This window comes from Mandrillus leucophaeus, unplaced genomic scaffold (assembly GCF_000951045.1).
Source record: "Mandrillus leucophaeus isolate KB7577 unplaced genomic scaffold, Mleu.le_1.0 Scaffold381, whole genome shotgun sequence".
Taxonomy (NCBI): Eukaryota; Metazoa; Chordata; class Mammalia; order Primates; family Cercopithecidae; genus Mandrillus; species Mandrillus leucophaeus.
In genome coordinates, this window is record NW_012104043.1 from 1,411,501 (window position 1) to 1,424,542 (window position 13,042).

The following is a 13,042-nucleotide window of genomic DNA, read 5'->3' on the forward strand; positions in this document are numbered from 1 at the left end:
TGGTGGGAGTAAATTAGTTCAACCATTGTGGAAGACAGTGTGGCAATTCCTCAAGGATCTAGAACTAGAAATACCATTTGATACAGCAATCCCATTACTGGGTATATACCCAAAGTATTATAAATCATTCTACTATAAAGACGCATTCACACATATGTTTATTACAGCACTGTTCACAATAGCAAAGACTTGAAACCAACCCAAATGCCCATCAATGATAGACTGGATAAAGAAAATGTAACACATATACACCATGGAATACTATGCAGCCATAAAAAAGGATGAGTTCATGTCCTTTGCAGGGACATGCATGAAGCCGGAAACCATCATTCTCAGCAAACTAGCACAGGAACAGAAAACCAAACACCACATGTTCTCACTCATAAGTAGGAGCTGAACCATGAGAATACATGGACACAGGGAGGGGAACATCATACACCAGGGCCTGTCAGGGGATGGGGGACTAGGGGAGGGATAGCATTAGGAGAAATACCTAATGTAGATGATGGGTTGACAGGTACAGCAAACCACCATGGCACTTGTATACTTATGTAACAAACCTGCACGTTCTGCACATGTATCTCATAACTTAAAGTATAATTTAAAAAAAAAAATGGCAGTCATCCTGAGCTCTGGGGAGACTGCAATGAGCAGAGAGCCCTCCTGCTAACTTGTATTGGACTTGTAGCAGTATTGCAAAATTGACTTTTGTTTCTTTAAGTCACTGAGATTTAGCATTATTTCTTACCATAGTATCAGCTAATATCTACCTTTTCCTCTATTCAATAGCACTTGTGCCCTCCACCTACAAATTTCAACTCTGATTCTACAGTAGTGGTTCTGGGGCCTAGCTGCACATCCAAATAGATTTTGGAGTTTTAAAAACATCCTGATGCCCAAACTTCACACCAGACCAGTCACATCAGAATTTACTTGATTGGAAGCTGGCATTTGGTATGTTTTATAAAATCCCAGGCAATTCTGTTGTGCTGCTGCCAGGGCTAAGGACCACTGTCATAATAATGGGGCCCTGAGAAAGCTCTGTCAGTTGCGAGAAGTTAAGCTTCCTATTATGAGGATTTGCCACAGTACACGAATAAGCCCAAAGATTACAGTACATTTTCTGCTTGTAACAGCTATTCCTACTTGTACGGACTTTGAAGTGACTCAGTTTCCTCTACGGATGAGAGACTGGCTCAAGAATATCCTCATGCAGCTTTATGAAGCCAACTCTGAACACGCTGGCTATCTAAATGAGAAGCAGAGAAATAAAGTAAGTTATCCACAGATTAGCTTCTTCAATGTCTGTCTACAGGGCATGAGGAAGAAAGACATGGTGGGGGGCTACCTACCTCTGCATACTGGCAAAAGCCCATTATGCTTTTCCATGCCTGGTTAGCCCACGTGGCTTAACAGAATAATAGATGTCACCATTCATGCCGCAAGGTTTCGGACACCACCAAACCGCCCCATTCTTCCCCATGGTCAGTGGCCTGAATTAGGGCTCTTCAATTCATACCTAGAGCAAGCTCTGGTTGAGCACAGTTAAGATAAATTTAGCATTGATATAGTCAGTGAAACACATCTTATTTAAATCTAAGCATTTGTTTTGCTCTCATAGGCCACACATAGATGTATGATATAAAGTAATCCATTACTCAAAATATCAGTAATATATTAAGATTAAAAAGCACTGATTCCAGAAGCTTCCAGAGAAAATTCATTCACGAGATAGTTACCGAGTGCATCCTGGGTGCCAGAAATTAACCTAAATACTGGAGATACAGCAATGAAAAGAAAATCTCTGCCTTCGTGAGTTTACATTCTGGGTGAAGAGACAGACTCTAAATAAGTATGTGTGTGTGTGTGTGTGTATGTAATGTATGTATATGCATATATTTATATACGTATAATTTGTATATATATGTATACGCATATGTGTATATATGCATATATGCATATACATGCATATATGCTTATATGTGTGTATATGCATATATGTGTATATATACATATGCACATATATGCAATTGTATGTAGTAAAATGAGCATTTATGCAAATATAACCAAATCAGCAAATATATGTATAAGTATGTCAGTTGGGATTAAACATGGTGCGAAAATAAATAAAACAGGAAGAAGGGTGTGCATTAACTGTGTCAGATGCTGTTTATAGGTTGTGAGTTGAGGACTGAGAATTGGCCAGAGATTTAGCATGTCAAGGTCATAGTTGACCTTGATAGGAGCTGTTCCTGGGGTGGGAGCATGTTTCAGGAAGGAAGCTCCAGTGGAGAGAGTTCAACAGAGACTAGGAGGAAGGATGTGGATGCAGCAAGTATAGACAATCCTTTCAAGGAGTTTTGCTATAAAGAGATAAAGAGAAATGGGGTGGCAGCTGGAGGGGAAGGTGAGTTCAAGAGTCCCCCCTAGCAGTGGGAGATGGTAGAGGATGTTTGTATGCTTCTGGAAATAACCCAGTCAAGAAGGAAATATTAGTGGGGAGCAGAGAATGCACACAACTGCCAGGGGGCATTCTTCAATATGTGTCCCAGCCAGATGAGAGGGGCTGGACTTAGATTAGGAGCACAGGAAGGTCACAGGTAGGAAAGTTGTGGTTCTGGGAGCAGGTGGAGGTTCTGTTTGCTTCCAATTACTCAGTGAAATAAGAGGCAACATCAGAAGCTGAGAGTTTCACATGCGCTGCTCAAGAATAATTTCTAGCCTCCGTCTTGAATACATTGTCACAGAGAGCCTTGAGGATATTAGCTATGAAACAGGGAAATTTCAATGGGGCTGGCCAAGCAGTAACACACCAGGCCGAAAGCGAGACTGAGTGGGCACTGGATGGATGACCTAGAAGACTAAGAATGGACTCTGCCATCAGGAGAAGGAGCAGCACTTTTCATTAACTAATCAAAAATTTTCCCTCAGTCAATTCAGCCCTTTTCATTAAAACCTCATAGTTTAAAAAAAAAAAAAAAAAAAAAAAAAGGAGTGAACATTAATTACTTGTTAAAAGAAAGAGGCGAAATATACTTAAAATATTTAAAAGTTTAAAAAAGATTTAAATTTCTTCTAAAAACCAGAGGTTTCTTCCATTAGGTGCTATTCTGTGTAGGCATGAGAAAGGCCTATAGTATTGATTGGAAGGAATTTCATTTGGTTGCACATGATGTCCTGAGCTTGTTTTCCTCTATCATGTTACTGTCACTCTTCAAGTAAAGTTTAGCAAGTGACGAGTCCATTACATTTGTCTGATTCTCTGACAGTCTTCTGCCTTCTTAACCCCAGGTCAAGAAAATTTACCTGGATGAAAAGAGGCTCTTGGCTGGGGACCATCCCATTGACCTTCTCTTAAGGGACTTTAAGAAAAACTACCACATGTATGTGTATCCTGTGCACTGGCAGTTTAGTGAACTTGATCAACACCCTATGGATAGGTAAGAACTCTTTACCTTTCCATTTCTAGATTTATCTCTCTGATGAAATATCTACATATCTATGCAGAAGGAAAATCTAGATTTAGGACATTTCCCAGTTCCATTTTAGAATACTGAAGTGCCTGGTTAGGAGTCTAAACACAAAGCTGCTGTGTGTGATGTACACTAGCACTTAAAGTATAATCATAAAAAAAAAGTCTGGAACTTGATAGAGCTTATGTTGATAAAGTTTATGTTTTATAATTTTATCTTTTAATTCCATTTGTCAGTGAAATTTTTGAAGTCCCCTTATCACAATTATCAAAGCTATGTAATATTCATTTAAAAAAAAAAAAAAGCTGCCGCAAAGATAGCAGAATATGGCTACACCATAGCTCCTAAGTTTACATGTTAAGGTCCAGCTTCCCGCAGAGACTCCTCCGACTTTCTCATTCTTGATCCTAAATTCCCAAGACTGGCCCAATGTGGGTCAAGTGACTACATCTAAAACAATCAGGTACGGTCAGTGGATGAGAACCAGGTTGTACCAACATGATTGCTGGGTACACCCCCGTAGATTTAGGGTAGGAAAAGGACAGTTCCTGTGAAGACAGAAACCTCGTGAATCGACATCCCAAAAGCTGTCAACCTTACCCACAAATCGTTTATTTCATTGGCAGTTTTTATCGGTATTCCATTTATTTCACATATACAGCAACCTTATGGGAGAAGAATGTCCTTGGTGAGCCTGAGAGTTAAATCTTCATGCACAAGCTACTCAGTTAATAGGATGCCATGTATTTCATTGCAGAGTCCTGACACATTCCGAACTTGCTCCTCTGCGAGCATCTCTGGTGCCCATGGAACACTGCATAACCCGTTTCTTTGAGGAGTGTGACCCCAACAAGGATAAACATATCACCCTGAAGGAGTGGGGCCACTGCTTTGGAATTAAAGAAGGTAAATTCATCACCAGCCAAAGAAGAGGGATGTCTTCTTCCCCAGACAAGCCCTAAGCCCCCGCATGCTTCATAGAGAGGTCCTGCCATATGTTCAAATTGGAAGCTAGAAACAAAAAGGTAGCAGTTTCCCAGATAGGACTTCCTTGGTGCATATGCTGTCATTACAAAGTCACTTCTTACTACCTTTATAGCACTGTTTTCAAAGGGTAGCAAGGGTGAACATGCATTGAGGTCTCAACAGTCAGCTAAGCCTAAAAAGACATGTGAATCCAGAGTTGGGTCAAATCTCAGCAGGCTTTGTGTCCTTCCTTATTTAATATCCTACCTTAACCTGGGCCTTGGGCCCAACTTTTCAAAATTACATGTAAAGAATAAATAAGCAAGCCCATTTCTGACAATGGGAGATGTCAGAACATCTCAGAATCCATTACCAACACACTGAAGACTGGATTTTACATCACAAGTAGTGCCAGGATAATCCTTTAACCCAAAACTCACCCATGGCTTCATCCTCAATGAATGGGAACTGAGCATTCTTTCTTTACTCCTGCAGTGGAGGAAATTAAATTTAGACACTTATTTTGCTGGGTTATGTCTTAATATGTTTCCTTTTCTTTCCTTAAGTTAGACTTGACTTTTATGAGCAGGTATGTCTTCAGTAATTAAGATATGAAAGGCTGGGCACGGTGGCTCATGCCTGTAATCCCAGCACTTTGGGAGGCTGAGGTGGGTGGATCACCTGAGGTCAGGAGTTAGAGACTAGCATGGCCAACATGGTGAAACTCTGCTTCTACCAAAAATACAAAAAGTAGGTGGGCTTGGTGGCACGTGCCTGTAATCCCAGCTACTCGGGAGGCTGAGGCAGGAGAATTGCTTGAACCCGGGAGGCAGAGGTTGCAGTGAGCCAAGATCGCACCACTGCACTCCAGCCTGGGCGACAGACAGAGTGAGACTTGATCTCAAAAAAAAGAAAGATATTCAAACAATGAGCATTCAAATCTACTTGCAATTCTCACCACACACACACAAAAACGATAGTATGTGAGGTAATGCATTCGTTAATCAGATCAATTTAGCCATTCCACAATGTATATATATTTTAAAAGGTCATGTTTTACATGATAAATATATACCGTGTTTATTTGTCAGTTAAAATAAATAAATAAGAAAAATACCATTCACAGAACATAAATTAACAGTGAACATCAAATCTCTGAAACAGAGATTTCATTCATGTTTACAATATACCATCGGGATAAACATGCAGCTAGGCCGATAAAGAAAGTCAGTTCATCAAACGTTGGAAGTTCCCAAAAAGAAATAACTTGTGCAAACTTCATTTTTAAAATATTCCCCATATATATGTAGAATGCCTTGAAATTAGAGAGGAAGAGGTGAAAGTATGAAGATTTATAGGTAAGCAGAGAGGGTCAGTCCTTCTCCTTGCAATATCATTCTGTGAAATAAACATTCTGTGAAAGGATGTATATTTTTGTAAGTACCTAGTTCTGTGTATTAGTTGTCTATGCTGCATAGTGAATCACCCCACAACTTAACAGGTTAAATTCTTTCTCACGGTTTCCAAGGGTCAGGAATCTCACAGTAACCAACCTGGATGGCTCTGGATTAGGATCTCTCATTAGGTTGTGGTCAAGGGGTCATGCAGTGCGGCAGTTATCTGATGGCTTGACTGTGGCTAAGGGTCTACTTCTAAGCTCACTCCCATGGCTCTTTGCAGGAGCCTTCAGTATCCCATCATGTAGGCCTCTCGTCCACAGGGCTGCCCACAGCATGGTGTCTGGTTTCCTCCAGAGTGAGTGACCAGGCAGAAAGAGAAAGCCGAGACTGAGGCCCCAATGTCTTTTGTAACCTAATCTCAGAAGTTATATATCATGACTTCTGCCTCATTTTATTGGTCACACTGACCAATCCTGTTACAGCAGGAGGAGGAGAAGGAGACCACACGGGGTTGGGTGTCAATTGTCTTTCTAACATCTATGATACACGCAGAGTACTTATAAAAATTCAAATATATCCCTCTGTCCTGCCCTGCCCTGCCCCACCATTATCTAGAGGGGAAAACTCGGCTGGAATAGGATGTATTTATGGATGCCTGTTTATATGACATGTGATTTTAAACGACTGATAAAAAGGCAAATTTAAACAGGCCATTTTACTTAAGAAAACCAGTTGCATCTCATTCTTCCTTTTGCAAAGCTTCTGGCAGCTCTTCAGTGTGTAAGCTCACCCAGGCTCCGCTGGGCGGTTGTCTGGGAGGAGCAGGAAGGACTTAAAGTCCAGTCATTTACAAAGCTGTTAATGATCTTGTTTGTGCACTGTGGTTTGGCTACCATTGCCTTATTTTGAAGAAGGGAAAAAATTATCACATAATAAGCCAATAAAGCAGATATTAAATATTCAGTCAGAACACGTAAACAAGTTATTGCTTTGGAATGTAGCTAAAGAAAAAAAAATTTATTTGTAAGTATACCCTTCTTTCCTTCAAGGCTGAGAAATCCACAGAAGGAGAAGATAGAGTTTAGCCAATGTTTTCCTGAATTTTAACTGCCTGTGATAGATGTACCCATATATTCCTCACATCGCTGTTATTAACTAGCTATGTGAATTAGGGCGTGTTGCTTATCCTCAGTGAGTCTCATTTTCCTTATCTGTAAAAATGGGGTTCAAATAACAGGTGCAGGAGTCCTCATTTATTTTGCGCCCATGCATACCATGCATTGACACATATCCATGCTAATCGTCAGAAAACCTTCCAAGTGAGACTAACAGGGTAAACAACTCAGATGAACGCAAGTTCCCCAAAGCCATTTAAAGACATTATCCTAAGAGTACTGGGGGATCACCAAAGTGTTTCCAACAAGTCAGTGATTTCCCTGGGTTTGTATTTAAGACGGATTCCCCTGGTTACATTGTGGCAGAGCCAAAGAACTGTTGAGAGAATATTGTGGTAAACCCAGGCAAGAGCTGATGAGAACTTGAAGTACAGGAGTGATCAAAAGCGGGGGGGGGTGGGGGGAGGAGAAAGAGAAGTAAACATATTCAAGATATATTTTAAAATGTAAGCATACTGAAATGTCTATCATGTGGAAATAAGACAATATTTGATAGGAAATATGTGGTAGCAGAGAGCAGAGAGGTGAGAGACTGAAAAGTACAATGCCTACGTCCCTGGCTTAGAGCAGGCAGGGTAAATAGACGTAAATAGAGGCACCTTCTACTGAGAAAACACAAGAACAGAAGTGGATTTGGAGTAAATGACAAATTCCATTTTAGATACTTTGAATCCTAAAGTATTAGGTTGTCTCCTAAGTGTTAGTTTCATGCAAAAGTAATTATAGTTTGGCCATTATCTCTACCACTCCATCAAAACTACCATTATCCCTACCATGCCCAACACTGATGGGCACCTACATTGATTTTGTCTTTGCTATTGTGAATAGTGCTGCAATGAGCATGCGAGTTCATGTGTCTTTTTGGTAAAATGATTTTTTTATAAATATACCCAGTAATTGGATTGCTGGGTTGAATAGCAGTTCTGTTTTAAGTTCTTTGAGAAATCTCCAAACGGCTTTCCACAGTGGCTCAACTAATTTACATTACCAGTGTCTAAGCATTCCTTTTTCTCTGCAGCTTCACCAGCATGTTGTTTTTAGACTTTTAAATTATAGCCATTCTGACTGCTGTGAACTGGCATCTCATTGTGAGATGGTTTTGATTAAAATTTTCCTGATTATTAGTAACGTGGAACTTTATATATATTTGTTGGCTGCTTATACATCAAGACAGGGTTTTGGAACTGAAATGCATGTTTGAGGATTATAAGCATACAAAGAATAATTGACACCGGGGAAGGGAATTAATTCTCCCAAGGAAAACGCATTGACTTACGTGAAAAGGGGTCTAGGATTGAACACCATGCTGAGAAAAACATCTAGATGATGGATGGGGAGGAAGAAAGAATTCAGTAAGGACATTGAAGTTTCTCCTGAAATGAAGGAAGAAAACCAGGATAGTGCCATGCAAAGGAGGTGTTTCAAAGAGGAGGAAGAGATTGGCAGTGCCAAATGCGACTGAGATGTCGAAGAAGATGAAAGAAATAAAGATATCCTGGGTGGCCTTGGTTAGAGTAGTTTCGGTGGAATGGTAGAGATGGAAGTCACATTCTATAGATTCAGAAGAAAAGGGAAATGAGAAAGGGTAAGGAGTGAATGTTTGAGTGCAGCAAAGACCTAGAAAAGATACAGAGTAAGGGGAGCATTTTTTAGAATAAAAGAGATTTGAGCACTCCTTTCATTTATTCATTTATTTGCTCAAGAAACCTTTACAGATGGTCTACATAAATGCAGGCACTGTTCTAGAGGCTAAATATAAAACATATTTAAATGCTAATGGAAGGGTCTAGTAAAAAAAAGGAAAGGTGGAAGAAGGATGTAAGAAAAAAAGAGGAAAGTAAAAGGAGAATCTTGTGAAAGTCAGAAGAGATCTTGAGCATAGGAAGAGGAATTAGCCTTAACATCAAGAAAAAGGACAATCTCTTATCTGAGCAACAGAAAGAAGACAAAGGCTATGGGTACAAATATAAGTAAATGTGTAAGTAATGAAGCTATTATCTCCATTTTACATATGAAGCCAGTACTCAAAAAAAAAAAAAAATCAAAGTCCATAATCTTTCCCATTCTCTGGGCTAGATAAAGATTATTAGCAGGAAAATTACCTAGTGCCCACACAGAGTAGTATAATAGTTTGTTAGGGTGGCCCATGTTGGTAAGGAGTGATCTTATATCTCCTAGAGGATGCTGTCTTCTTCCACAAGTATGGCAACAATTTATTTGACAAGCTACTCAATTAAAAGCTGGATTTACCTAGCACTACACTTCTATTTATTTCCATTATATTTCAGCTCACCTTCTAGATTAGTATACTTAGCACTTCTTGGCTGGACCTCCCCTTAACCTGCTCTTCCCCTATCAGTGGTTCTCAACCCTGCAGCCAAATTACCTGCAGTTTTCTAAATGTCTACATGCCATTAGTCCACCCCTAGGGATTCAGATTCTAGAGTTCAGAGGTGAGGCCTAAAAATGTATTTTTAAAAGTTCATGAGTGATGTTGATGCCCTACCAGAGTTGAGGATCACCATTATACTGCCTTATTAGATGGTTTCTCTAATCCCCCAACTCTAATATTGTTTGTGCTACTAATCTGGCTACTTTCTAAAAGTGTTGTTTTGCTTCTTGTTTTTTACAGAAGACATAGATGAAAATCTCTTGTTTTGAATGAAGATTTTAAAGAACTCAACTTTCCAGCATCCTCCTCTGTTCTAACCACTTCAGAAATATATGCAGCTGTAATACTTGTAGATTTATATTTAGCAAAATGTTTGCATGTGTGACAAGACAATGAGAGTAATTGCTTGATAACAACCTATGCGCCAGGTATTTAACATTAACTTTGGAAACAAAAATGTAAAATTAAGTAAAGTCAACATATGCAAAATACTGTACATTGTGAACAGAAGTTTAATTCATAGTAATTTCACTCTCTGCATCGACTTATGAGATAATTAATGATAAAACTATTAACGATAAAAATAATGCATTTGTATTGTTCATAATATCATATGCACTTCAAGAAAATGGAATGCTACTCTTTTGTGGTTTACGTGTATTATTTTCAATATCTTAATGCCCTAATAAACAGTCCATAAAAATCCAAATGCTTAGTCAAGTGTATTTCCAGTTATAATTTAGACAATCAAATGTGAAAGATCAACCCAAGACTCACACTTCATGTCAAATTATAATTGTGCTTCCTAAACCCTACTACTTTAAGTGTGTGTGTGCATGTGTGTGTGTGCGTGTGTGTGTGTGTGTGGTTGAGGAAAAAGTGTGAGACACCTCTTACAGGAAACAAATACTCAGTGGTAAAAGCTGCTCATTAATGTCCTTCATCATTATATAAGTTTAAACAGAATAAAAATAAATTCAAGTGCTTTTTTACCAAATTTGATTTAAAATGTAGAACAAGCTGGGTGCAGAGGCTCACAACTGTAATCTCAACACTTTGGGAGGCCAAGGTGGGTGGATTCCTTGAGCTCAGGAGTTCAAGACCAGCCTAGGCAACATGGAGAGACCCTGTCTCTATGAAAACTTAAAAAAATAGCCAGGCGTGGTGGCATGCACCTGTTGTCCCAGCTACTTGGCGGACTGAGGTAGGAGAATTGCTTGAGACCAGTAGGTCAAGGCTGCAGTGAGCTGATATTGTGCCACTGCACTCCAGCCTTGGTGACAGGACAAGGCCCTGTCTCAAAAAATAAATAAATGAAAATAAAATGTGAAGATTATGCACTGCTTGATCCAACTAATTCTAACTTTTTGTGCAGTTGAGCATGTGTGCTGGGGAAGACGGCAGCCCTGCAAAAATTTCTACATATTCATTGTCTCAAAATAAAGAAAATGTAAGGGTAAAACAGGAAGAGGGCCATAAAGCGTCTTGATGTCCAATGTAGAGAGAGATTAAATATTATTAATGTAAACTGATAGCAAAAAAACCTGTTATAAGCAAAAATTTGTGTTTTTATTTGGGCTCTTCTTTGGTGGCTATTACAGTAAAAGCTAGATCACAAAAATATGACATCATAATATAGTTTTCCAACTTCTGAAGTAAGGCAATAAAAGAACATGCCACCCACTTTATTTGACTATTTGAAAGAAAATGGTTTTTCACATATTTTTCTAGCTGAAATGAAAGATATCAATACAATTATCTTTTAGCATTTTTTCAAATAATCAAAAAGTTGTTGTTGTTATTACAAACCTTATCTGTGATAGTCACTGAGAGAACATGCCCCTAGGAATTTTATCTGAAAGATACTTACAGAATAGTTTATTTTTTGTCAGAATAATCTTCTTTGAGTATTTCAAAATTTTATTCATTATCTCTTTTCATAGCTCAATAAATTACTTATTCTTTTGTGAGACAGAGTCTTGCTCTGTCACCCAAGGCTGGAGTGCAGTGGCACAATCTCAGCTCACTGCAACCTCCGCCTCCCAGGTTCAAGCAATTCTCCTGCCTCAACCTCCTGAGTAGCTGGTATTACAGGCGCGTGCCACCACACCCGGCTTATTTTTGTATTTTTAGTAGAGATGGGGTTTCACCATGTTGGTCAGGCTGGTCTCGAACTCCTGACCTCGTGATCCACCCACCTCAGCCTCGCAAAGTGCTGGGATTACAGGCGTGAGCCACCGCACCTGGCCAATTACCTTATTCTTAACTAGAACTATATCATACTATGTCCTTTCTAAATAATTAAGTTCAATTTGATTAATCAAAATCTAATTAAGTATTATTTGTAATTTTTTCCAACTGCAGAAATAATTTTAGAAACTGGGATTACAGGCGTGAGCCACCGCGCCCGGCCTTAGAAACTATTCCAAATTTCAGAACGTTTTTATATGAAGCTAAAAAGGTCTTAGCTAGTTACAAACTAGGTTGTTGGGAACAGTGAAGTTGTATTCAGAGGTATTAATTAGGCCTAAATTATCTTTTACCCTCAGACAACTTTCAAAAATATTTTAGAATAGTGAAAAGCGACTTTAACACCACGGTAAGGACACCACCTCAGTATCTACTAAAAAAATTTATTTGAAAATAATATTCATTTTGAAATGAAAAATATTGAATACTAGAAATTTTCAAACCTTAAATTTCTGTATCATTTAAGGCTCTCACATGTACAGCTAGCTCATTTATTATAGAGGCACATTAATATTCTTGGTGGTCACAATTTTTAATTGTGGGTTGTCTGTGATAAAGACATACTCTAATCCTAACCTAGGAGATGAAGTTATTTTCTCAGTAATCAGTCTGTAAGTCTACCTCTGTGTAATTGAGATATTTTGGAAGTTGGAGCTCCTGGTGTGAACACAATTATTCAGTTTAGCTTTGAATTTTGTGACTCATATTGCCCGTAACCATAAAGGCATTAGTAACATGGCTTAAATACTAGATGGGCATAGAGATTCTAGATGATCACACTGCTCCTTGAATTTGCTGCTCCAAGAGCCACTGAAGCAAAGGTAATTGAAGAGATATATAGTATACTTTGGACTGATTCTATTGCACTAGATAAAAGAATGTAACATATTCTTGTATTGGATAATTTAACGATTTCTAATAGGTCCACTTCTAAAAAGAAGAAAGAAATTAAAGCGTTTGAATCCAGAATGAATAAAAATACAAAGAAAAAACATGAAAAAGGAAAAGAAGGGAAATAAGTTGCCTAAATTCAGGCAAAGTAGCACTAAGATAAATCACAGTTGAGTTTTAAATCTGTGTAACAGCTTAAGTGTGATTTATAGATGCAGATATAGATATAACTTGCCTCAATGCTGGAGATAAGTCTTGGTAAGAATATGATGAAGTTGTTTGTCTTTCAAAATCCAGTTCCAGAGTAGTGATTTGGTTTGAAACTCACAAGGTAAGTTAATTTGGATTAAACGCGATTTTTAAAACATAAAAATGCCTCCTTTCAGAACCAAAGGACCAATAAAAGGTCAGTTGATTTGCTTTATTGAATCTGCATTTACTCATATTGTGCTGATTTTCTACCAACCCATTACATCTTACAAAATTTTTCCCATA

General features: G+C 38.5%; 1 protein-coding gene across 3 annotated transcripts in view; it reads left to right on the top strand.

Annotated features, from left to right (window-relative positions):
- SPARCL1 (SPARC-like 1 (hevin)) overlaps nucleotides 1-10,115 on the top strand; it is a 67,966-nt gene extending 57,851 nt beyond the window's left edge. For all 3 annotated transcript variants that reach the window (XM_011990743.1, XM_011990745.1, XM_011990744.1), the window contains 4 exons: nucleotides 1,137-1,273; nucleotides 3,292-3,440; nucleotides 4,231-4,379; nucleotides 9,647-10,115. In XM_011990743.1, coding sequence (XP_011846133.1) covers nucleotides 1,137-1,273; nucleotides 3,292-3,440; nucleotides 4,231-4,379; nucleotides 9,647-9,675 — 464 coding nt within the window. In that variant the 3' untranslated portion in view covers nucleotides 9,676-10,115. The remainder of the gene's footprint in view (nucleotides 1-1,136; nucleotides 1,274-3,291; nucleotides 3,441-4,230; nucleotides 4,380-9,646) is intronic.
- Nucleotides 10,116-13,042: the final 2,927 nt, after the last annotated feature.